This window comes from Panthera onca, chromosome D4, assembly GCF_046562875.1.
Source record: "Panthera onca isolate mPanOnc1 chromosome D4, mPanOnc1 haplotype 2, whole genome shotgun sequence".
In the NCBI taxonomy this organism is placed as follows: Eukaryota; Metazoa; Chordata; class Mammalia; order Carnivora; family Felidae; genus Panthera; species Panthera onca.
This window is the reverse complement of record NC_138351.1, coordinates 15,267,288-15,294,663: the sequence shown is the minus strand read 5'-3', so window position 1 is coordinate 15,294,663 and position 27,376 is coordinate 15,267,288. Positions and strand designations below refer to the sequence as shown.

The 27,376-nt window shown below is 40.8% G+C and overlaps 1 protein-coding gene across 2 annotated transcripts in view; it reads right to left on the bottom strand.

The window, feature by feature from the left end:
- Positions 1–27,376, bottom strand: part of GDA (guanine deaminase) — a 79,779-nt gene that overhangs the window by 23,317 nt on the left and 29,086 nt on the right. The window contains exons 2-7 of one of the 2 annotated variants that reach the window (XM_060610063.3): positions 21,217–21,305; positions 14,364–14,535; positions 6,482–6,569; positions 4,893–4,998; positions 3,423–3,450; positions 2,167–2,274 (exon numbers count right to left, since the gene is read on the bottom strand). In XM_060610063.3, the coding sequence (XP_060466046.2) occupies positions 2,167–2,274; positions 3,423–3,450; positions 4,893–4,998; positions 6,482–6,569; positions 14,364–14,535; positions 21,217–21,305 (591 nt within the window). The remainder of the gene's footprint in view (positions 1–2,166; positions 2,275–3,422; positions 3,451–4,892; positions 4,999–6,481; positions 6,570–14,363; positions 14,536–21,216; positions 21,306–27,376) is intronic. The other variant, XM_060610064.3, reaches the window with a different exon arrangement.

The following is a 27,376-nucleotide window of genomic DNA, read 5'->3' as shown; positions in this document are numbered from 1 at the left end:
AGCCGTTTAAGATAAGAGTTTAAGGGCCACAAAGGGACAGACAGCATGGTTCCCTCATAAGAAAACTAGAATTTGAACAAGGAGAGCTAAATATTAGCTCAAGTTCTGAGCTTAATTGTGTGTCTTAGGGTGAGTCAGCTACTTCCTTTGGCCTCCACATTCTCAGCTCTCAAATATGAGGGTTGTGCTAAGTGAGTGATTTTCCAAAAATTCATATAAAAATTCATAGAAATCCAATATGTAAAAGGCATCAACAAGTTGCCTTTCAGGAAGAAGCAGGGTTGGGATTTGGGAACCCTGTCGTCATTCTGTTCCCTTTGTCACCTTCCAGAATGTCTCCTGTGCAGAAAACAGTTTGACAATAACAGAGCTAGACAATCTTGAAGTCACCAAAAAAGAGCCCATAAGAATCCAAACGCAATCAAAACAAATGAGTCCTGGCCCCCACACCTGCAGAACATCACAAACCCCAAGAGGGCAGAAAGTGTTTTTGAGACACAACACTTGGGTGTAACCACCTCACTCCCTAGCCTAAAACAAAAATCTCCAGACCAACTGGTGATGAGTACATATTATGGGGGAAAAAAAAAAACTCATGAGCAAGTTGCCATTTTCAAGAATGGCAATACCATTTCCCTTCTCTGTGAAGTAGAGTGTCAGTCAAATAAATAGAAGAAAAAAAGAGCCATGTTCTAAAAATAGAGTATTCCAACTAGAGGGTGAGCTTTATCCTGTCCTTGAGGAAACTTAGACCACTGAAGAAATGCCTGGGCATCTGAAGGGAAAAAAGGACAACCAGATGATTCATGTCATTGTAATAAATTTGAGGAGACGTTAAATGCACATGCACACATACATACATCCCCAGCAAGGACACGCTTGATTTGGTTGTGTCTTCATGGAGCTCAGGACAGACTACCCCCAATTATGGCACTGTGGCATATTGTATTATTTTAAGCTGAAGGAAAATAGCTGAAGTGGGAAGGTCACTCTGACCTTCCTCCACCCTTCTTCCTTGAAACAGGGAAATAAAATAAAACTCTTGTGTGAGGGGTGCCCACCCTATACTTGGAGGGAAGAAGCATCCTTATCTCTGAAGACAAAAGGATGCCCAGAAGAATCCAAACCAAAGATCATATTCCTCCATGACTGCACTCGTCACCCAACCTAGCCTAGAAATGCTTTGGGCTCTTTCTTTGGGTTTTCATTTCCTTACGAAGTCTCCTGTATCATGTAAAGCTGAGATTAAATACCTTTGTATGCTTTTCCCTTTTTAATCTGTCTTTGTCAATTTAGTTTTCAGATGTGGCCAGGGACTCTAAGAAGGTTAAGGAAAACTTTTTCCTCCCCTACAATTATGTGCAATTGAATAAGAAATACAAATATCACAGTCCACAAAAAAAGGGGGGTGATGAGAAGAGTTGATAAGCCCTAACAAAATAAATCTTATTAAAACAAAACAGAACACCTTCCACTCTGATATAGAATCAATGTGTTGTCTCTCTCTTCCCTTGCCCATTGTGATAAGATAGTCAACTCTTAAGACGGAAAATTGGAGTGCAGTACGTGATGAAGCCCGGAGGATGTGTGAAGGGGAGCTTGCAACCCCCAATTTTAACCTAGCTGGAAGCTTTAGAAGGGTTTTATTCCTAAATTGCAACCATTTAATGACAAAGTAAGATATGCTTTTTTTGTTCCTGATTTCAAATTAAGAAACTCAGAACAAAAGGGCTTTTAAATGCATTTTTGCAAGTAGAAATTAGGTTCTTTTTGCTTTTCAAATAATGGGTGGTTCCTCCAAAAATCAAGGACTAGAACACTGACAAGAAGTATCAAATAAAAGAGAGAAGTAGGAAAGAAATGCCTGAAATTTATCCTACAGAGAACAGGTAACTGGTGTGTCGTAGGTCTGGCTTGGTTACTCATGATGTCTTTGTCTCTCCAAAGCCTGATCAGAGAAGACCAAGGGTAAAAGGAGCTTCAGGTTTCTTACCTGAGAAATGAAAGGAGTGGATTTAGGTGACGTCTGTAAGAGCCCTTCCTGTGCTATGATGCTATTTCTCTAGGAGATCTCAGGAGAAGAATTGGAGATTTACTGCAAGAATTTAGGGTACTGAGAAGTCTTGCAGGTTTGGACAGAGGCAGAACTAGGGGGAAAACACCCACCTGAATGTGCAAATTATGGGTCTTCGCGAGGTTTCCCAGTTTACCCAACAAAGTCTCAGAGCAGGAAAGGGAAAAACGTGGTGTCACTATGGGCTTCACTCTAGAATACTGGAAATAATATAAAAAGCAATTAGTCAGGAAACCATGGATATCATGAATGGGTGGCAGACCCTAACATGCGTATCATACACATGTAACTATGTTTTCATTTTGGGGGACAGTCTCCCATTCTAACAGCGGGTGGAAGTTTTGGGTTTCATGGAAACGGCTCATGACTGAGGACAATGGAGACAAGATTCTACAGCACCAAGTTCAATGGAAGAAGATTCTGTCCTAAATGACAGACACCCCGAGTCACACATTCACATGAAGGCTCAGACAAGGCCTTGACTGGGTGGCCTTCATGAAGAGAAACGGGAAACAGAAGAACATCCGAAGGAGGCCACTGGGGAGACTAAAAGTGAGCTGGAGGCCTATTCACCACCTACATCTTGGGGAGGTGTGCTGGCCGTGGCCTCCCTCGGGACGTTTAGTGGCAGCATTGGCTCTGATGCGACCCAGGGTAAAGGCTGAACAGGAGAGAAGGGCTCGGAGAGCAGTAGTGAAGATGAGGACCCAGGAGGCTGCAGGTGGATCTCCCGAGATTAGATTGCAAGTAATGGATTTCTTAGATTTTCAATCAGACCTCAAAAGGTGGTAAAGGAAGGGGCTGGCTTGCACAGTGGAGCTAAGAACCAGCATGCTGGGGTCGGGAAAGGAAACAGCACTGCCTCCAAGGCTCACCGACACTAGGGCATTGCAAAGAGGAGTGTCTGAATGCCTGCAGGCCATGTGATATACCACACATTAGGCACCAAGGCAGCCAACGGCTGGGGCATCAGGGTGAACACTGTGCTTCAGACCAGATCAGGGAGTACAAGAGGCCAGAGCCAACGTTGAGGTAGCCAACTTCCAGTTTTTACCAATCTGTCCACATCCGTGAAGCCCCCTCCTACCTCCCCAGGGACCAGTCCTGTGAGATGAAAAGGTTCTAGAGAAGAGGAAGGGAAAACCACAGAGAAGACAAAAAAGGCTGACCTCACAGAGCTGAGTTGATGGGTCCACTGTAGGAACAATTTAAGGCTCTGGGAAAATATTTCTGCATGCATGGAGTAAGCCAAACACGCGCAGACTAATCTTTACCAAACAACTTAATAACGCATCCTGCAAACAGCACAAAGGCAATCCAAAAACAAGCTGGGAACAAGCTTACTTACGTTCTTTTGGAGCATTCTCGACACAAATCTGAAATACAGCAACAAATGGGAAAATAGAAAAATGTGGCATTTAAAAATACGTTTTTAAAAAGGGTGAAAACATGATCCTCACAGGTCCTAACTTCCAGACAAACATTTCTAATGCTGTACATGTTTCACCACCAGCAGTTAAAGATTAACAAGTAGTAATTATTCTGCTTTCTCACGTGCGGCCAGGGAGATAAAGTGCGAAATCAGAGGGAACTGAAGTTTTATCATCTAACATCAGCTGAGCTGTTCGTAAGTATCCCCACAGCACCGAAGCCATTCTGCTGGCTTAAGCTCTATTTGGGGGAATATTGTAGGGTGTTACGCTCCTTGGATATTAGAATCATGGAATCCTATGCACCTGGAGGTGTTTAGAAGCCATAGGACTCTCTCCTCCTAATTTTCCTTTATAGAGCGAAAGCTACTTTCTCACACAACATCATCATTCATTTCCAAAGGCCAGGTGCTCCTGGGCACAGACGATAGAATAAGGCAGAAGGAATAGGCCAGAGGTGGCTGTGAATTGGGGGCAGGGGGCACCAGATGGGACCAGGTGACAATCTTACCCATTGTATCTGCAGGGACAGTAGTATCCGTAGGGCCTATGAAATACCTATTTGTGCCCTGGCCGAATATATTTACTAGCTAGCTTCCTGCCTACTGGTAGACCTTTGTTTTGGAACAAAACGCAGATTAAGGTTTACTACGATCACAAACACAGATCCATAGAAAAATTCAGCAAATGGCCGATGATAAAAGGCGTGTTTCATTCTTTCTGGGAGCAGGTGACGGTTCCTAAGCCACCCTTTTCAGAGGACACATTTAAGGTGAAGGAAGTGTGGAACTGGAGAAAAGGTGGGCTTCTAAAACTTGCATCAGGATAGGTTAGGTCTTGGGGGAGATTTGAATCTAAAGAATGTTCATCTGGATCTCTTGCATGTTGAGAGTCATACAACACAATTCCTTGTCAAATCAGATCCTAAAGGGACTATGGAGAAGCCATTAAAGAAGTGTAGATAGAGTATTTTGGGGATCCATAGAGTATCCCAAGGTCATCTTAAAAGAACAGAACAAAAACCAGTGATCTCAGGCAAGAGGATGACCCACAACCAAAAGTAATCTAATGAGCACACCACATATATTTAAAGCAAGTTCAATTTACAAAAGCCTCCATCTATACTAAAGGAGAAGGGAGTGGTAAATCATTAACTTTTAAAAAGAATCTTTCATTTCACAAAGGGGTTCACCCCAGGACTCCTATAACGAGTTCACAGAGGCTCCCAAACAGTATTGACATGCAATATTTTCTTTAGGACCAGACCAACCGCATAAAGTGGGGCAAACCCACACAGTGACATATGTGTATATCCGCCTGGTTCACAGAGGTTGCCTCCATCAGTGCTGCAAAGGGACTGCCCACAAGACAAATCAAGATGAATATACCTCTCTGTCTCCTCGATTGACACCTCAGTGGTCTCCTTGTATTCGGGAACAGTAACATTCAAATCCATGCAGACTTTGCCCACAAATGCCCGCTGCCCGAATTTATCTGTGAGGCACACACAAACAGAATCTGAAGTCATTCTTTTTCTCCCAAATGGTGTCTTTCCTAATCTTTCAATTAAAATCATTATGAAAACATAAGTGAGAATGTATCATAAGTGGGGAATTTGACTTAGTTCTACCAGCAGCTCTCAGCACTAAGGAACCTAGTCCTCATTAGAGGTGCTAGAGAAATCTTATTTTAGCTAGAAAGTTGAAGCTATGTGGGGTAATATTAATTTTTTTTTACAATGTCTGTGCCTCTGTCATAAGAGTCTTGCAAAAGCCTTTTTGCCTCTTTCCCCTGTAATTCGTTTTAATACCTGGCCATTATATTATTCTTCCCTAAAACCGCACCTTCATCAGATACCTCCTCTAGCTTAAAATCTTGAGTGTCTGATGCACATACGAACCTGTCCATAGTCTGAACTGTCCCATCTCCCCCACCTCCTCCCCCACCCCACCCAGCAATGAATCCTGTCCTCCAGTTTGGCTACTCTGTTCCCTGCTTCCTGGATCTACTATGGATGTTCCTGCTCTCACACCTCTGTCCATGTCATTTCCCCTGTTGGGAAGACATTTTCCTTTCTCCCCATTTTATGTCCCTTTGAACCCCATTTAAAAGTCCCTTCCGTGAATTCTTTGCAGATGATCCAATTCTGAGTTTTCTCCGTCTCCTCCCAAAATAGCAATATATATTTTCAGTGCTACCCTTCAGGCCTCTGGCATAAACTACCTTAGCCAGCAAGCAGAAGCATTAGTGCATCAGCCAGAGGAGCCAGAGGTATTTACTGAGCATCTGCCATGTTCTGGGCACTGTGCAAGGTACAAATTTTGGAATCGCTCATCTAAATCCAGTCTCCTTTCTGCTTACTAGCTCTATGACTTGGGCATGTTCCGTCCTCTGAGCATCAGTTTATGCATCTGTAACATGAGGACATTAACGACTACTTCCAAAGGCTGTTTGCAACTGAGCGGCAATAATCCACACCGAGTGCTCCATGTAAAGCCGGGCGTCTAGCAAGAGCACAGCAGCTGTTACTACAGTTATTAATTAATGTGTGTAGCTATTAGTCAGTTAATCCTGTCTGACTCCTCAAGGGCAGAGACGATTTTCTATTTCATTGTATTCCCAGCACCTCGCACAGTCTCCTAACTGTAGCCAGCAGCCAACACAACATCTGCGGATCATAATAAACTGTTGCCACAGTGACAATTAGTAAACCTGTTTCAAAATGCTCTAAATTAATACAAAAACCTCAGACCCGTATACACCATTCTGAAACCAAAACCATTGGTAAATAATCAAATTACTTAAACAACAAAAAACATCCAAGGGCCATACACAAACACCTAATTACTCGCAAGAAAGGCGGTGCTCAAACTCCAGCAATTAAAAGGCAGGACTGCTCACAAGTAGAAGTCATTGCCGGACATGGTCTGACTGTCTTGGATGGATGTGCCCATACATCATGCTTTCATTTCCTCACCTGTAATTTCTGCAAGGAGCAGGGATGAGTCAGTGTGAATTGTTCCAAAGTAACAAGCCGTGGTTGTTCCATTCTTTAGTGTTCTCCTCTAAAAATAAATCACAAAACCATGAATCGCGTGTGCCCAGAAAAGTCACATGGCAGATGAAGACGAAAATAGAATTCTAGTTTTTAATTTTAAAATGTTTTTATTTAAAGGTATGCCATCTTGATGTGAAGTACAATTAAGGTAAATGGCAAAAGTATTTATATTCCAAAAGTGTGAACTGGAGGAGAAGCTGGTACTTTTGATTTCCTAGATTCACACAGTTTGGTGTTGCAGAATTCACAAAATGCAATACTAATTAATTCCTTGTTTTTTAGGATTATTTAAGGATATCCAAACTTTATTGCACCAAGGGGTGTAAATGAGATTTTTCTATCTATAAGAGGGCAAAATTATGCAGCCAGATTTCTAGTTCAACCTGGCAGATTGGTCACATGTATTTATCTCCCTTCCTTAGCAAATTTCCACTAAACTAACAGTAAAATTTATTAACACACAAGAAATAGACATGAGCAGAGGAAACATTTCTATATCTTCCTAGACAAAAAAGAAAAAAAAAAACAAGGATGAGAACGTGGAGGTGACTTTGGAAGGAGAGAAAGAAGCATGGAGCTGTTAAGAGAGAATTGGCCGATAGTCTGTATACAAAAGATTAAACCCTGGCAGGACCCTTCTCCCACTTGTTGAAATCAGCCACCCACCCAACCTGATCCTGCAGGAGATATTTACTCTTGCAGAAACTGTGTAGTATTTGAAGACTAGACATCCAATACTGCAAAGTATGGCCGACTGAAGAGTTTTAAGTGGATAATCTGGCTGACCCAAGGATCATGGGATCCTTGGTCATCACCCCCCAAAACGTCACATATGCAACTCCCATCACTCCTGGCAGGACTGATGACTCTTTCCTAGAGAAGATGAATGGTTCTAGAAAAAAGATATCCTCACAATGGCATTTGGGGCCCACAGTTGGAAGGGCCATTCATTGCCTTCACTGTCCATCCTAGAATAAAGTTCACCAGTCAACAAGTGCTACTTCCCATCCAGACTCCCAATCAGCATCTTTGAGTGTCACACTTAAATATGGAATGTATGTTTGAGGTTCAATAGATACTTGAGGAAAGCTACTCTAAAAAAAGAGAAGAAAGAGCAAAGAACCTGGGAAAAAATCTCAGAGAAAAGAGGCAATTTATAAGGTCAGAATAAAGTTTGATTTAAAAAAAAAATCTAGGGTGCCTGGATGGCTCAGTCCGTTGAGCATCTGACTCTTGATTTCGGCTCAAGTCATGATCTCACGGTTGGTGATATGGAGCCCCATGTTGGGCTCTGTGCTGACAGCATAAACCCTGCTTGGGATTCTCTCTCTCCCCCTCTCTCTGACCCACCCCCTCCACTCACACACTCCCTCTCTCTCTCAAAATAAATAAATAAACTTTAAAAAAATAAATAAGGAGCGTCTGGGTGGCTCAGTCAGTTAAGCGTCCAACTTGGCTCAGGTCATGAGTTCAAGCCCTCTGAGGACAGCTCATATCCAGGAGCCTGCTTCAGAGTCTGTCTTCCACCATCTCTGCCCCTCCCCTACTTGTGCACTCTCTCTCTCTCAAAAAAAAAATTAAAATTAAATAAGTAAATAAATAAATATCTATGATTAACATTCTCAATGAAATAAAAGAATATATTGCATCCACAAAACAAGAACAGAATGCTATGAAAATGAGAGAACAAGGGCTCTCCAACACTAAAGATTTTATAAATGAATTTTGAAAGTCAATAAAAGGGTTGTAGGATAAATTAAAAATGAATCTCTCAGGGGGAAAAATATTTTGCACTTAAGATAATAGGGAAGAATATGCCATATTTTAAGACCCTCTACTCAGCTTCAGCCAAATGTTGAAAAACAACAAGTGAGAGCCCAGTGACATCAGTTAGTCCCAAAAGTTGAGAGAATTGGGAAATCTGGATTTTTACGTCAATCTTTTCAAATTAAGACACTTTGCATATGAAATAAAATGTGTTTGACTGCCAGAGATGTTTAGAGCCTGTCAGCTACAGATAAGGATAAACTCTCTATCAGATTCACAAATCCAGGAGAAAGGGTAGTATCTTGACAGAGACATTGAATTCAATCTCTAGCAACCAGAAAAGCGCCTGAATTTGAGTGTGTGCTCATTAAATGTTTGTTGAATGAATACCTGAGGTAGCAGAATTACTAAGCAACAAGAGACATAAAGTGAACTAAAATCAGCATCCTTAGATGGATAGCAGAGGACATTTTACCCTTGAAAGAGAAATGGACCATTAGAACGGTAAGAGTGAATTAATGATTTGCAAACTTGGGCCACAGCATTCTCTATGAACATAGCACAAAAGAGACATGAAAGTATATGAAGATATTTCATTATTTTTCTAACAGGGCTCATCACAAGCTAAGTGTAGACTGGAGGGAAGTATATATGGGGGGAAGAGAGGGGAGAGGTGGGGGCGGGGGGGAGAAATATCCCAGAATGGAAGAGAGACAGGAGTTCTCATATTGAAAGAACTACATATTAAAGAGAATGAACTGAAAAAGAGATCTATAAGTGAGATCTCAGAACATCAAGAATGAAAAGAAAATCTTGAAGGCCAGCAAATTAGCCAGAAAGGAATACATGTCAGATTGACTCCAGCCCATTAGATGCTGGTGGGAAAATCATTTTAAATAGAATTCTCTCCACAGCTAAAGTGCATCATTCAAGAGTCATAACAAAGTAAAACCATTTTTAGTAATTCAAGGATTTGGAAGGCTTATCACCCACCTTATTGGAAATGCTTATCAGAAGCTAATTCTTCAAGAAAATGAAACACGAATACAAAAGGAAGACAGGGATCCAAGAAGCACAAGAAAAAGCAAGCACACTGTTAAATTAAGTACAGATGTTGAAAAATAAAGTGGAGTTAAATTTTAAAATATTAAACTTAAAAGCTGAAGCTTATTTAAAAAATTTGTTTAATGTTCATTTATTTTTTAGAGAAAGACAGATCATGAGCGGGAGAGGAGCAGAGAGAGGGAGATACAGAATCCGAAGCAGGCTCCAGGCTCCGAGCTGTCAGCACAGAGCGCAACACGGGGCTCGAACCCACAAACTGTGAGATCATGACCTGAGCTGAAGTCAGATGCTTAGCCGACTGAGCCACCCAGCCACCCTGTAAGCTAAAGCTTATTTTAAATTAAGTGTAGATAGTGAAAAAAAACTGAAATCAAAACCTCAGATGATAGAACATAAGATGTGGTGGGAAGGGGGAGACGAAGAAGGGACAGTACATACAATATTCTTGTCTTCTTATATGGAAGAATATATTGAAAAATGATAGAAGACTTGTCTAACACTCTTAACAACTCAATCTTACAGAGACGTTAAAATGTCATGTTGACAGAGAACCCACACTCTTTTAAAAAATGGGCAGGGGGCACCTGGATGGCTCAGTCAGTTAATTGTCTTTGACTTGGGTCATGACCTCGCAGTTTGTGAGTTCAGGCCCTGTGTCAGGCTCCTTGCTGACAGTATGGAGCCTGCTTGGGATTCTCTCTCTCTCTCTCTCTCTCTGCCTCTCCTTCACTCTCTCTCTCTCTTTCTCACTCTCTCTCTCTCTCTCTCTCTCAGAATAAATAAACTTTAAAAAATAAAATAAAATAAAAAATGGGCAGAATAATCATAAAAAAAATTGACCTTTTGTTGGGTCATAAAATAAAGTGAACTAATTCCTGAGAAAAATAATCACATGAGTTGCACACCCTAACCAGAATAAAATGAAACTCAAAACGAAAACAGAAGTGTAATCTAACATTTTCTAAATTCTCAAAATTTCTCACCCTTTTCTAAAAATTTGGCTTGAAGATGAAATCAAAATTGTTGGCTCATTAGCAAGAAGGACGATGGAAGCACCGCACAGGCGCCGACAAGTCCTTCCTCTGACTCGGGGGTGGGGGTGGGGGTGGGGGGGAAGGGGGGGAAGCTTTCACTGGGTGAGAAACTGCAGTTTCAAATTGGACTGGATCAAACCGGAATGTTCAAGAATCTGCCCGAATTATAGTTAAGGAACAGGACAGGGAGAGTCCGCAAAGCAAAATAAGAAAAGGCAGGAGGGAAGAGGACGATGCAAAGACCGCCCATGCTACTACTCCTGCCGGTTCCCACGGAGTCCAGCCCATTGAACAAACCAGCCACATGGGCGTGGCTTATGTAATTGAAAGAAATAAGAATCCAGCTTTAAAACTTACTGAAGAGGCCCTCTAAAATACAGCTGCTTTCCTTCTTCATTTGTTCTATATTTGGGCATCCCAGACTCCATTCTGCCCTGGTTCCTCATAAGCTTTCAAGGGGGCTCTTCCATTAGTGACGAGTTTGTATTTTTCCCATTTACAAGACTCTATCAAGAATAACATCAGACTGTGGCCTGTGTTTTCAGTCTTTCCTCAGCCTTCAGTTCTTGAGGCTAAGATTTTTGAGCTCAAAACAGACTCCAAACTTAGGATGACTACCAACTTCAAGGCTTGCAGCAATGGCCTCTTAACAGATTAGATGATTTGCATTTCCAGTGTGCTAAAATAGGGGGGAAGAGTGACCCGTTCCCTTTCTTTTCACCTTGTACTTTAATGATTTGATACCACTTTGGAATTGTTTGGATTCATTAGCTGAATCTTGGACAAACCCAAAGAGTAAGCATATTCTTTCTATTATCCACAATATTTGCAACTAGTTTATCGTGGTCCATTTACCAAGGATCTCACCTCCAATCCCTTGATTACAGGCTGTATAATATATAGATTACTGAACTCTTTCTAGTCTTTTTAGTTCATTCCAGTCCAATTTAAAACTGTAATCTCTCACCCAGGTTGCAGTGGTTAAAGGTAGAAAATCTAGGCTTGCTTTACTGGGATTTTTTTTCCGTATAATCTCAGAAGAGGCTTGCTAATATATACTTTAAATCATTTGCGGATTGGAGCGCCTGGGTGGCTCAGTCAGTTGAGCATCCAATTTCAGCTCAGGTCACGATCTCATGGTTTATGAGTTCAAGCAAGCTCTGCGTTGGGCTCTCTGCTGAGCCTGCTTCAGATTCTGTGTCTCCCTCTTTCTGCCCCTCCACCGCTTGGGCTCTGTCTCTCTCTCTCTCTCAAAAATAAAATAAACGTTAAAAAATTTTTTTAAAATTATTTGCAGATGAAATGAAATGAAATTTGCACCACTGTCATCTATGGTGCAAAACTCTGGGGTCTGGATTGCCCATTTGTTGATGTATAGATCTAGGTTTTCTGTGGGAGAAAATAACACAAACAAACAAAAATGGCTTCCCTCTAATCGTAAGTACTGCCTTAGCATCCCTTTGCACTGCCATGGGCAGTCTTCAGCCTAGGGACAGGTTCTACTTAACACATCTCAACTTGAACAGATTTCAATCATACCATCAGCTCATCCAACTGTTAAAGTGTGTGGGCCTGCTTGCTCCCAATCAGAAACATAGGACATATGCAATGCAAATATTTGTCAAGAATAAAATCTATTTGGGGCGCCTGGGTGGCTCAGTTGGTTAAGCGGCTGACTTCAGCTCAGGTCACGATCTCACAGTTCGTGAGTTCGAGCCCCGCGTCGGGCTCTGTGCTGACAGCTCAGAGCCTGGAGCCTGTCTCAGATTCTGTGTCTCCCTCTCTCTGACCCTCCCCCATTCATGCTCTGTCTCTCTCTGTCTCAAAAATAAATAAACGTGAAAAAAAAATTTAAAAAAAAAATAAAAAAAGAATAAAATCTATTTTGAAGTCACTGACATCAAATACTTAACTCTCTGATATAAGAAATAATATTTATAGAATACTGTCTGAAGGATATATGGTTCTAGATACTCTGTCTAAAACATAAAACACAGATGTGTCTGGTTTTTTATACTATAGCACCTTAATAATATATATTTTGACAACATAGCATGTATTTATATTAAAGATTATTGGAATTAATTTTTAAGGAAATCAGTATAAGGAATAGACATGCTTTACCTTAAGCAATGTTTTATTTTTTATCCTATACACTGTGTAAATTACATAACTGATTCCCCTCTCTGGATCAGCTGTTAGAAACTTAAAGCATTCAGCTTCAAGTGAAGTTATTGAACTGAGTTAACTCATTCAGCTTTAAGTTAAATTCATTGTGATAAATTCTAAAGAATACGTGGATCCCCCTCCCCCACCCCCTGGCCATGGCATACATTTAACTCTCGGTTTTATTTTGTTTTTTTTTTCCTCCCTCTTTTTCCTTTGCCATGCTCTTGTGACTCATTTGCTTCCATTGTACATTATGTTATTTTAAGATATCTCAAACCCTTTCTAGAACAATGGGAAGTATAAATAAAATTTGAGGATAAAAAGGTTTGGTGTGGTTAACATGATTCATTAACACAATGCAATGGCAACTTCATGCACAGTGTTAGTCCTTCTCAGTTTTTCTGGTGTCATGTGGATGCTAGCTGAATATATAAGACCCACAATTACACTGAATTTATAATTAAGCAAGTCAAGTGTATAAAGGATAGCACTTGCTTTTACTCCTCAAGGCTTGAATGACGCAAGACCAAGGAAAATGGCAAAATGGCTGGGTAACCGCATAACGCTTATAATATTGTCGCCATCACATAGTCGTCACTTTAGAAGAAAAACCATCGACGGGTCCAACAAAAATGCAGGAATGTTCAGGCTAAGTGTGTTGAATGATAAGAGGTAGTGGTCAGATAAGATGGGATCTGAAGAAGGTATTCTCAACTGCAGAAGCTGTTTCTGGCTGCTGAGCGAATTTGGCATAGGGCTGGAATAAGAAGAAGGGAACTGACTTCTTTGAAAGAGTGGAAGGAAGGACATTTTCAGAGCCTCCAATATATGGCGGGTATACACCACAGGCGCTGCTCGATGACTGAACTAGCTCCATAGTTCCCTCTAGTGGTGTTAATGCTCATCACGTTCCCACATGCCCTGCTATAGGGGGGGCACCCGATTTCTCCCAATTTGGAAGCTACTAAAATAATGTGATATTCTTCTAACTGTAATTTGAAATTTTAATTTTAAACTTCCTTGGGTATTTAAAGCAAACATATAGAGTGTTTACCATGTGTCAGGCACTATCCTAAGAACCTCACGATACTAACTTATCATAACAATCCTATGAAATAGTTACTATCACTATCTCTATTTTACAGATGGGGAAAATGAGTCACGGAACTTTCCAAAGGTTACACAGCTATTCCATATGGTCCCCAGAACAGCACTGTGGATTGGCAGGAGTAAGGGAACACACATATGCATTAAACTCAAATTTAGTAATGCAAAAACACAAGAAGTAACAGAGTAAAGAGAGGCTACCCAATCAGGGATTTGGGAATTTGGGGTTCAAGTTGTCTCTCTGCTAGGGGTTAGCTTATGTAGATGAGGTGGTCACCAACTCCTTGGGCTGTAAAAAACCTTAAAAAGTCTCAACAGTCCATGCTAGCCTTAACTGCTAATTTTATAATTAAAATTTGCCCCCAAGACGGGGCACCTGGATGGCTCAGCCGGTTGAGCATCCGACTTTGGCTCAGGTCATGATCTCACGGTTCGTGAATTCAAGCCCTGCGTTGGACTCTGTGCTGACAGCTCGGAGCCTGGAGCCTACTTTGAAATCTGTGTCTCCCTCTCTGCCCCTCCGCCATTTGCATTCTCTCTCTCTCTCTCTCTCTCTCTCTCAAAAATGAATACACATTAAAAAAATTTGCCCCCCAAAATGGACCCTTCTACAGGTGATTCAGTCATAACACACCACTACTCACAAGCAAGATACTTACGACAACTCTGGTATATATTTCTTCAGCAAAATCGAGGTTCTGGAATTTGTGTTCTACAGGAAACGTGTACTTGGTCAGCCAGTCCAAAAGTGGCAAGTCCACATTACTCCCAGCAAAAGAATACTGAGCGGCATGGATGTGCGTATCAACCAGCCCAGGCATGAAAAACTCACTGGAAATTAATACGAGAGGAAAAGAACTTTAATACCATCTTCAGTCATTTTCCATATCTTTAAATCACATCTTCTGTCAACAATGATTTAATTGTTCACCCCACACAGGTTTAGAGCTGATGCAACCAGAGGGCTGTAAATTCCCCTGTTATCTAGAGATCAAGAAACAACAGTAAGGCTCTGCTGGGAGAGACACGGCTCCTCTGTTAAAACGGCTGGTGTGAGGTTAACCAAAGATGACAAAGGGGAAAAAGCACAGCACGGAGTAGAAGCAAAGCAGCCGTGGACCAAGACACCTCACGACTTTGTTCTCACGACTGGAAGGGTATCGACGGCGAGCAAAGATGAGAAAGAGGGTCTTGAAAACATCTAGAGCCCTGCTGAGGAATTACTCCCAAGTCACTAAGGATGACTGATGATGACACACACACAGTGGCCACAATTTTAGACCCAGTGGTCACCTGACCTTGGCTGACTGAAAGAAATCTAGTTTTTTCCCATGTGATGTAGGGGCTGAGTTCTGAAATAGAAGCAGTAATGCACACTGAGGCTGGTTAGGGGCAGGCAATCTTAAGAGACGAGACTATCAACCCTTCTCCAGGTGCTGCTGATCTCTCCTGCTGTTACCTTGGCCCTCCAACTGATTTTCATATGTCTACTGATTCTTATGACAGAAACTTCTGGAAAGATGTTTTTTTAAAGAGTTTTCAGAGGCATTCCCCACAAAATCGAGACAAACCAAAACTAACGGCTTTTCTAAAGAACGAATCCAGTTCACTGGTGTCTATTAAGTGTCTAAACATATCCCAACAGATATTTGTTAGAAGACAGTATGCACCACCACCCTGAGAAAATACTAATTACATTTTAATGTACATAAAGAACTCGAGCTCAAAACTTGACATAACAAAGAATTCCTTATTCTACCAATTCAAATGTATACCACCTAGGTGGAAGACAAAACCAGGGCCGCCTATAAAATGCTTTAGTTTCAGGGGTGCCTGGGTGGCTCAGTGGGTTAAGCATGTGACTTCAGCTCAGGTCATGATCTTGCAGTTCGTGGGTTCAAGCCCCACATCAGGTTCTGTGCTGACAGCTCGGAGCCTCGAGCGTGCTTCCGATTCTGGGTCTCCCTCTCTCTCTGCCCCTTCCCTGCTCGCGCTCTGTGTCTCTGTCTCTTTCAAAAATAAATAAACATTTTTTAAACGCCTCATTTTTAGAGCAGTGGGAACTAGGAATGGGTAGCGCTACTGCTGACAGTTGTAGCAGCAGGGAATTTTTTTGACAAGGTGCATGTACTGGGCACTGGGCACCGCACCTACATGCATCATCCTACTTGTGGGAGGCGGCTGATTATAGGGATTCGATATATACATTCTTGACTCAGTCTGCTTGATTTTGAATGCAGACCCCGCCATAAATCAGCAGTGGGATAATCGATGTGTTTTGTGACTCAGTTTCCCCTTATGTAAAAGGGAGACAGCAGTAGCACCATAGGGTTGACATGAGGATTGTTAGCATGTGCTAAAACGGCGCCTAGATAATAAAAAGCATTCAAAAAGAAAAAAAGCAGTAGTTGTTATGATGATGTAATGCTCACAACAAACTTACGAAGTAGTGTTGTTATCTTCATTTACACAAGAGAAAACTGAAGCTCGGGAAATGTGAGTAGCTTGGAAAAAATGCGATCATTCAACTAGTCCAGGAAGTTTGGTCTGCAGACTCACTACTCTTGGTCACTACCCTCCGTATGACTGAACTCTTAATGCACTCTGGCAATGGAGAGCAGTGACCAACTAGCATGGCAAGAAGGCAGCAGGAAGCGAGTCTACAATGTGGGGCATGAAGAGAGGGAGGATGAACTAGGGATTCCTCTCAGGTCTGAGTCACTGACCTCTCAGGATAACCCAGTCCTTGGGACCTTTACTGTCTCCACTACCACACAGTGAAATGGTGGTATGATTTCTTTATGTAGTTGAATTGTTCAATCAAATAATATTTCCCAAGTATGTGATACGTTAAAAAAAAAAAAAAACTCTCCTAAGCCTTCTGGAAAGTCCAAAAAGAAATAAGACATCTTGTCTCCAAAAAGATTATAACCTGGTTGAGCAGATTAGGGGTGAGTGAGGATATCTGTGTGTGTATGGGGGGGGGGGGTGTTGTGAGACAGCTAGAGAGAAAAAGAGAAGTAAATCTGGTCATAATATAAAAGATCTTAGTGAGCAATTTCACTCCTAGTGATTTACCCAAGTGAAATAAAACATATGCTTACAAAATCAAAAACAGGGTACAAAAATATTTATAGCAGCATTATGTATACTAGCCTCAAATTGGAAACAATCCAAATATCACAGGAAAACAGATAAACAAACTGCTGTATATTGACACAATGGAATACTATTTGGCAATGAAAAAGAAAGAACTACTGATATAAACAATAATATGGATGCATCTCAAAACATTATGATGGATGGAAGAATCCAGACACAAGACGTCTTGGTTTATTCCATCCATACAACATTCAAAAACAAGCAGAAGTGATGTATGTGATAGAAAAAAAATTAAACAGTGGATGAGGGGGTGGAGAGTGACTGGAAACGACACAAAGGAACTTTCTAGGCTGATAGGAATGTTTTATTTCTTTCTTGGTGTGTTGGTTACATATGTAGATATGCTTATCAAAATTTATCAATTCACATCCCTAAGATCTATGCACTTTACTACATAAAAAATGTTTCAAAAACAACAACAGTCAAAAAAAAGTGTCTTTAAAAAGAGTCTTGAAGAGTCAATTAAGTGAATTAATTGGTATTGGTTATTCTGGGGTGCCTGGGTGGCTCAGTTGGTTAAGCATCTGACTCTTGATTTCAGCTCAGGTCATGATCTCACAGTTCGTGAGTTAGAGCCCCACATCAGGCTCTGCACTAACAGTGCAGAACCTTCTTGGGATTCTCTCTCTCCCCTCTCTCTCTGACTCTACCCCACTTACTCTCTCTCTTTCTGAGAATAAATAAAATTAAAAACATTTTGTATTAGTTATTCTGTACCCAAGAGAGAGGGGATTGAAATGGTATTTGTTACATTTTTTTCCTTCTCTTTTGCAGAACTGTGACATATTGAACCACAGGTTTAGGACAGAAATCTGGTGGTGCCAGGCATGTGTTGGGAGATTCCTTTCATCTCCCAACTGTCACATTTCTAAATAAAGATTATGGTGATAGGAACAAAAGGAAAAGATGAATACAAAAGAAAAACCTTGACATTTTATCAGGTCTGGGAAGCAAAGGAGAGGAATGAGTTCAAGAGAGAGTTTTTGAGCATGCGATGCTGAACATATGATACAAAGGGCAGAGAATGTAGGAGGAAACTCCACATTGAGGGAGGGGCGATGTTACGAAGCCTAGGTTCCAAGTGTAACCTCCAAAGCATCAGAAACGTGGGTTAAGAGGTCACAGAAGATGTACAGATGGGATTCACGTTGGAGAGTCTGCCCTGAGCTGCTAACCCTAGAAGTTGGTGGTGCCAGAGACTTCTGTGGAAAAAGAACAAAACTGAATCTTGAGCAGCAGCATCCACTTAAGGAGTAAGAATGAGGAAGAGAAGGCCATGCTCCTTCTGTGCAGATTTGTCAAGGAGGACAAAGGGAGACCCAGGAAAGAGGTATGAAGGGCACCAATGAAAGGAAAGGACTTCAGGACAGGGAATAGTGTTAAAACTGCAAGGGCGAGTGATTTCAGGAAAGACTGAGTGCTCTCATTTCGATGCAGTGGTTGGGGGAGACACCCAACTTCACATGGCTTCAGTCCCTCCTTATATCTAGAATGGTTTAGTTACTGTCCTAGGTGCTGAAAAGACACACAGGAACATGGAAGATGACTGTTAGAGAAAGTACTGGGCGGAGGGAGAGCTCTCTTTAAAAATATTTGGTAGTGAAAGAACGGTAGTGTAGGAGGAGAGGGAAAGTCACGTTTTGTTGAGCACGTTTTTAAGAAAGCAGAGACGAAAGAAGCAAAAGAGATAATTTAGGGTACAACAAATTCAGAGGCGACAGAAGAGCAGGGATTTACTGCATCCTACATGTGACTTTCATCCAGAAGAGCTAACGATTCTTTTGGGGAAACAGGAAGCACTTTCTACTAATGTTTATTAGTAGAAATATTGACATGAGCAATATTCACATATTGCTTATATATGTATCATGTATGTATCACAGGTATTGGTGCATGTGTGAGTGTGGACTGTGAGAGCTGCTCATGAGATCAGAGGTCACTGAGCCCAACTAATCATTTTACAGAGAGAGCAAAAGGAAACTTGGGCACAACACGCTTGTTTTCAGACATGCATCTTGTTAGTGGTGGCCTGGTCAGGATTAGAACTCGGTTCTCCATGAAGACCTCACTTGCAGCTAAATCATAACTAATGAAAGTCAAGCTGCAGACACAGCAGAGATGAGGCTTACAGGTGGAAACAGAAAAAGGTGAAACAGCTCTCCTTCCTTCTGCTTTTCAGCTTTCCTCTTTCCAATTTTACTATCTTAATTCCCTTAGAAAAGCTCGGTGTCTCCCCCCTCCCCAGATAAAAACCAATCGACTTCATCTTCCAAACCTGTGGTGCTGGCCAGCCTGTATTAGACTCTGAGGACAAAAAACAAAGTTTGCCCCGATATACACTTGCCAGAACATCCACCCATGTTCTAACCAAGTGGAAAACGTTAATAAAAGCTCCACAGTCAAAACACATGACTGTCTAGAAGGGTCTGAGTTGCCCAATCTGTTTGTACATCATTGTCAACCTTCATTAACCTGCCCTGCAGGGGGTGTGATGGTCCCATGGGCCTGGGGAGCCCAGGCCATTTGAAAATGACTGTTTCTTGCACAACAACACAGGCATATAAAACTATCAACAACATTCTGTCTTCATTTAAAATTTTGGTATTTTGTTCATCATGGATTCTTTGCATTAATTTTGATTTTTCAAAATACTGCACCAAACTATTACTTATCTTGATTACTGACTTTTTTTTTTGCCCTCCCCACCACCCTTAAATTCCTTGCCCAAGGTGAACACCTCACTTGCCTCACCCTAATCCTGGCCCTGCCAATTTCTCTATGGTCCCATAGCCACAATCTGATCCACTTCTAGGAAAGCACCACTCAGAGTGTTCCAGTTAGTATTTGCATTTAAAAAATCCACATCGTGCTGAGGTAGACCTGTAGGCACAGGAAGTCTGATAAACACACTGTCAGAGACATCATCTTCTGTGTCATTTAAATTGCGACTTAAAGAAATTCAACTGCACGTATCTCGTGTGTTTGATATAAGAATTACTTTGTATTTTGGGGCACCTGGGTGGCTCAGTCAGTTAAGCATCTGACTCTTGGTTTCAGCTCAGGTGGTGATTTCACAGTTGGTGGAATTAAGCCCTGCCTTGGGCTCTGCGCTGACAGCAAGGAGCCTGCTTAGGATTCTCGCTCTCCCTCTCCCTCTGCCCCTCCCCTGCTAGCTCTCTCTCTCTCTCTCTCTCTCTCTCAAAATAAATAAACACTTTAAAAATAGAATTACCTTGCATTTTAAAGATTATTTTTCTGGGGTGCCTGGGTGGCTCAGTCAGTTGAGTGCCAGACTTTGGCTCAGGTCATGATGGCACAGTTTGTGAGTTCAAGCCCACATCAGGCTCACTGCTGTCAGCAAATAGCCTGCTTTGGATCCTCTGTTCCCCTCTCTCTCTCTGCCCTTCCCCTTCTCATGCCCTTCCTCATGCTCTCTCTCAAAAATAAACATTTAAAAATAAATAAATGAATAAATAAATAAATAAATAAATAAATAAATAAATAAATATTCTTTTTCTCCAAAGACTTCAGTCTTCCACCAAAGTTTACATTTTGTCTTACCTTACCACTTCTCTGTGTGTGGTGCTTACAGGTCCACCGGAATCTACATTTGTTTGATGGACTTACCTCCAAAAGCAGCCTCATAAAGAGGGACAAAAGAATATAAAAGGCCACAGAAGTATTTGCCCTTCCCCTCACCCTCCCACTGCTGAACCACTTGCTTATGGCCTCCCGACTTCCCTCTCTCCCTCTTGTGCACTCCCACAGTTTCTGACCCCATATCCCAAAGGCACACAGGCAGGAATCTTAATGTCAGTCATTCCTCAACATATATTCTCAAGAAAATCTAGAAAGAGGAAACAGGCAATAACACAGAAGTGGCTGGAATTAGGTCTTCCCTAACCGTGCTGTCAGTTACTGATCCCCAAACCTCCATCCCCTTCCTCCTGGTGGTTTATCTCGCTTCCTCTTTATTTCCTTCATAAAAGGTATCACAACCTATCGCTGGTGTGCTTCTGTGTCTGTGCACCCGCTTCATCTCTGAGAGCCCCGTGGGCTGTAAACCCCGCGAGGGCAAAGACTTTATAGACCATTTTCTGCTCCAGATCCTAGTTCTTGCACACAGTTAGCTCAACAAAGGGTTGCTAAAGGAATGAATTAATGATGGCAGACTCCTGTTCTCAAAGTTTCCACCCTACAGCTCCCTGTTCTCTAGTCCCCTCTCAACTCACCCCAGAGGGAAAAAAAAAACAAAACAAAGCCTCTCTGTCTCCAGGCAGGTGTCTAATCGTCTGAGACTAGTTGACATCACTAGTTGACAGCAAAGGGAAGAAGTTGGCTATGACTTACTGGTTGCTCAGTTCTCTTACTTCGCACGGCCGGAAGCACCATTCTTTGGCCAGCTTTTCCTGTTGAGATGCTTCTTCTAAAAACACTATCTTTAAAAGAAAGAAAGAAAAGAATCACAAATTAATAAGTCATTGGCATTTGTTGTTGTTAAATGTCTAAATCTTTTAAAAAGAGACTAAACTGTAGCTGAATTGATTTTTAAAGGTGTTCCATACCAAATGGGATAGCGTTCAGAGACAAAAAGACAGGGTTTTGCCTCTGCTTGTCCAAGGAAGTAAGGAAGTTTTTCCTTTTCTGCCTTTCTGTAGGCATAAGTAAGACTTCAAAATTCTAATTTGAAGATATAGGGTATTAAAAATCGTTCATCGATATCTATTTCTCCCCCACCCCAGAATGATTGAAGGAAACAATTGTTTATAGAAAGTGTACCTCACTGCAGGTGAATAAAAGATTTTTGTTAGGCTTTTATAGGAAACCCGCATCTAGAGTAGGGTAGTAGTGTATCATGCGGAAGGTTATTGACACAATATGATTGCACATAATAATTGCCCAGTAATCGAATCTCAGCATGACTTATGTTGATGCTCTGGTGCTGGACATCGACCATAAAAAGGGAGGTCTGCTATATTTTTCTAGTACTGTGGATGAGATGTTAATAGAGTGATCTCTCACGCAGGCTTGGGAGCCCTAGGCAACTGCTGGGGAAGCTTGGATGGGCCTCTTCCTCTCTCTTTGTCTGGTTTCCCCATCGCAAACTGGGGGTAACATCAGAGCATACTTCACAGGGCTACTGTAGAAAGTAAATATCATAATTTTGGAAAAGAAATTAGCACATCTCTAGAACATAATAAATGCTAGACACTTTATATCTATTGCTGATTTTTTTTAAATACAGTGTTATTGTCTTCTCTATAAAAATGGATTGCAAAGCAAGAAAAAACAAGGAACAATGGAATATATATATACAGGAAATATATATATATATATATATATATATATATATATATATATATATACAGGAAATATCCTGCATTTCATTTATAAATGTACTATTGTGAGAATACATGTTTTGTGGAACATAAAATACTGAAAAAACACTGGTAGATAAAATGTATCTAATTAATTAGAAGCAAGGCAATATAGTGTGGGAAAAATAGTTTGTGGAACTGAAAGTAAAGTAAAATATATGTTGATTTCTCTATTCATTGATGATATGCTTTTTAAAAAATTGGGATTTTTATCAGAAGAGGAAAATAGAAATGTAATTCCTACAAATAAGAAAAAGTAATTTGATGAGTCTAAAAAACATATTTGAATTCATAAGTAGATCAAAACAGATCCATAATTAACTTAAAACACACAAAAACAGTATTTATCTATATAACTCAGAGCTGACTCACCATTAAAGACATAAATACATACATACATACAAAAACTATACAAAGCACTATATTCACACATTTGAATATATATTTCAAATAAACGTGTGTTTTTTTAACATTTATTTATTTTGAGAGGGAGAGAGAGCGCATGGGGAAGGGGCAGAGAGAGAGGGAGAGAAGGAATCCCAAGCAGGCTCCGTGCTTTCAGTGGAGAACCAGACGCAGGGCTCAATCTCACGAACCCGTGAGATCATGACCTGAGCTGAAATAAAGAGTTGAAAGCTTAACCGACTGACTCACCCAGACACCCCTGAAAGAAATCGTTTTTGAAAATATGAACAATCAAAATTTATTCTGGGAAACTGAAGGAACTAGTAACTCTAGAAGAAACTGAGGACGTTTTTCTAACCCATTAGGGAAGCTCACGGTTCAGAACCATGATACCTGTCACAAACACAAGTTTCTCCCTCCTAATAATTGGGGCTCTACCCTGAGGACACGATTGTCTCTGTGTTTCTCATGCATCCCGGTCAGGCAATGAGTTTGGTTTCTTCCATACCAACCATGGCCATCTGTAAACCATTTTTCCTTCAGCTCCTTGTAAACTAAATTCCTTTAAGACTCACCCCTTCCAGCTTTCAAGAGCACCTTTCCTCTCTTTGTTGTTCTCCTTTACCAACCTTTCTCTCATTGTCTACATTTGTCAATGCCTGCCTCACATTCTTTCTCTCCACTCCGAGCCCTGCCTTCATTCCTTAAAAAATCATCATGGATCCTTTCGACACCATGACCACCTATTTCCACGAACCCATCTTCAGTGATTTGTTCATAAACAAGTGAACAAATGAAGCTCATGAACTTCACATCGTGGTTACACCTTAGACATGTTCATGACCCATAACTGTTCCACCTCCAAAACTCCTGAGTCATACATATGACAAAAATTACCTCTCTTTCCTGTTTACCATTTCGACTCCTCCAACCTGTCTTCCACTTGAATTTCCCTTTATCTTCTCCTCTCTACTTTTCCCCAGTCCATCAGTGCTCTTCTTCCACACTGTCCTTGTCTAGCTTAGATTCTACCACCTATTATTTCATATTTCTTACGTCTTAGTCAATACATACCAGGTAGAAGTTTAGCCTTAGCTGAATCCAACTCTCCCCTTCTCTGGGCCGCAGCACATGACATGGTTGATGGAATATCCATAATCTTCAAGGTCCAAAGTGTTCCTACCAACTCCTATCAACTCCTGGCACCCTAAGACATTTCTCTAGCACCGTGGTCTTTACTTTTAGTAAAACTTACAGAAAACGTAATTGCATATCCACCAACAGATCATTAAAAGTGCTTTTTCAGTGATATATTAATAGTAATTGTTATCAAATAACTCAGAAGGAATTGAAAAAATTGAGAGATACTGCTATAACAAAGCCCCTCCCAATCCCACCCACTTGATTCATGTGAAAATATTTCTCAGCACTTATATGCATAAAAATGGAAAATAAGGGGCCCCCTGGGTGGCTCAGTTGATTAAGCATCTGAATCTTGATTTCAGCTCAGGTCATGATCTCATGATTTGCAGGATCAGGCTCTGCACTGATGGCTCGACCCTGCTTGGGATTCTCGCTTTCTCCCCCTCTCTCTGCCCCTCTTCAGCCCGTGCGCGCTCTCTCTCTCTCTCTCTCTCTCTCTCTCTCACTTTCTCTCTCTCAAAATAAATAAATATTTTTTAAAAAGGAAAATAAAAAAAAATTGATGCTACTCCTATTTCATTTGACCAACAAGTTAACACTCATCCAGAGATATATTATCTAGTTGGGGGGAAAAATAGCTTTTTTATTTTACATCTAACAAATTATCTTATGGTCCCAGGGAATTTTAAATACCTTTATGCACAAAAATCTAACTGCAGTGGTTGATCAATAAAAGACTTTCAAATGTAAAATTATATTGCATTAGCATAGACTCTGTAAGGAAAGTAGAATAGAGTTAGTAATTCAAGAAGAAAAGGGGACTATACAGCATTTCAGATCATTAAGAAGAAGTGAGCTCATGATTTTTTTTAAAAAGTAGATTAAGATAGATATCAAATCACTGTATTTTTATTCTGTTAGATACATTTTAAAAGTAATGTCACAGTTCAATTTTAACACATATATGTTTACAATCTGCAAAAAATTATGGGCTTTTTATGTATTTAAATTATTTTTGAGAGAAAGGGAGCAAGCACATGCACACATGTGCAGGAGTGGGGGAGGGGCAGAAGGAGAGAGAGAGAGAATCTTAAGCAGGCTCCACACCGACCATGGAGACCAACATGGGGCTGGAGCCCACGACCCTGGGGTCATGACCTGAGCCAAAATCAAGAGTCAGAGGCTCAACCGACTGAGCCACTCAGACACCCCTGTTCTTTAAATACCATTGGAGGGGTGCCTGGGTGACTCAGTTGGTTGACTGTCCTACTTCAGCTCAGGTCATGATCTTGTGGTTTGTGAGTTTCAAGCCTGCATCAGGCTCACCGCTCTCAATGCAGAGCCCTCTTCAGATCCTCTGTCCCTCTCTCTCTCTCTCTGCTTCTCCCTGCTTGTACTCTCTAAATAAAAAAATAAATAAATAAATAGGACATTTAAATACCATTGGAAACCTGGGTTGGAGACAGCTTTAATTCACAAATCAAGTACTTAATTAATAGATTGCTTTCTTGTTCTTATTCATGTATTCACTCAACAATTATCGCCTGCATGTAAATAAATTGATAGGTGAATATCAGATATATTGCATAGATTAGTGAGTGCTGTGATGAAAAATAAATCAAGGTAAATGGATGAGGTAAAAAGTGGGGTGTGATGGATGTCTCTGAGAAATGATGTTTGGGCACAGATTTACATGAAGGGAGGGAGTAAAACACTTGATATTCTGGGAGGAGCATTCCAGGCAGAGGGAACAAATCAGCACAAAGGCTCTGATATGTTATTCAAATTTAATTTAAATTGGATGCTTGGCAAGTTTTGAAACATCAGGGATACCAGTGGGGATACACGACAAGGACCAGAAGAATAGAGACGGTAGCCGGGGCTTTGTAGATCATGGTACAGCCTTGAGATTTATTTTTAAGAAGTATCTAAAAGTATTTTGGAAAATGAATGTGGCAAAGTTATAAAATATCACTGAGATTCTCTTTATGGGGCAATGCTCTTTCATCCTGAGTTTTTCTGGGCTTATGTGGCCATTCAACCACGTCTTCAATCTTTCACCATTTAATGAGTGCCTGTTATAACCCACACACTTCCTCCACAAGCCACGGATTAGGTGGGCTGTCTGGCACATACAGAAATCAATAAAAACCAAGTTTCATAAAATCATAGATGGTGCCAGCTCACAGGAACCTTCCCATCTGACCTCCTTGTTTTCCAGATGAGGAAATCGAATCCCTTCTGTTAATCAAACAATTCCAAATACTCTCTTATTTGAAACTGTGACTATTTAGGATGGGCAATAACAAGAATGTCAGCAATATTAAAGCCAAAAGTAGATGAGTAATGGCTGTTAGCTAATGAAAAAAATCTTTGCAAGATAGAGGCTTCAAACACCAGATGGTAAATTTGGGCAAGATGTTTGTTGCTATGAACAGAGTAAACTGCTCTTCAGGCCATTGTGAAATAGCTTGCCCATCCAACTAAATAAGGTAACATATATTGCAACCCATTACATAAAATCCACCCTTAGGCCCTGTAATGGGAAATAAGATCAGATAAAAAAACATGAGGTTTCAAAGATTTCTGAATCTTTTGGACGGAGATGAAAATCACCATATTAGCTCAATTCACCACAAACAGATTAATGGAAAAGAAAGACAAAGTGTGATTGCCTTAAAAAGGCAAAACAAACAAAAACTTGTCAGCTTATAGAGGTAGAACTGAACAAACTCATGTTACAAAGGCACCAAATGGCGGCGTGGGGAACTTACACATTCAGATCTGATATTCTCATGTCACAGGTGAGGAAACGGACCAGGTTATATAACTTGTTGAAGGTCACGAGGCAAGCCAGGAGTATCTGCTTGACTCGACCCGTCTTATGGATTCTCCCAGACCTTTTATGATTGCTTCTGCAATAGTATTAACTAAGGGTCAGCAAACGTTCTATGAAGGGCCATATAGTAAATATAGACCACGTTGTCTTTGTGGTAAGGACACAGCTCTGTCATGTAGCACAAAAGCAGTCCTGGATAATAGATAGGCCTGGCTATTTTGCAATGAAACCTTATGTATAGAAAAAAAATTGCATTTTATATAATTTTTACTTGTCATGAAAATTTCTTCTTTTCCAATCATTTAAAATTTAAAAATTATATTAGCTCACTGGCCATATAAAATCAGTCAGTGGGCTGTATTTGACCTGTGGGCCGCAGTTTGCCAAGCTTTGCTGCAGACTCCTAAAAAGACTCAGGGATGTTATAATCATATAATTTGAAAACCATCTCAGTGGCTTACACTAACATTTTCAAAAAAAGCTTTATCTCAATTTATGATTGGTTTTTCAATTGGCAATAACTTTTACCAATTATTCCTTTAACTTTAGCGTTTGATAAAATACTCTTGGAAAAGTATACATTCTGGCTACCTTATAAAACCTGATTTTGCTATAGAAATACAGATATTTTTCAATAAATTAAAAAAGTAACTTCAGGGGCGTCTGGGTGGCTCAGTCGGTTGAGCGTCCGACTTCAGCTCAGGTCACGATCTCGCGGTCTGTGAGTTCGAAACCCAGGTCGGGC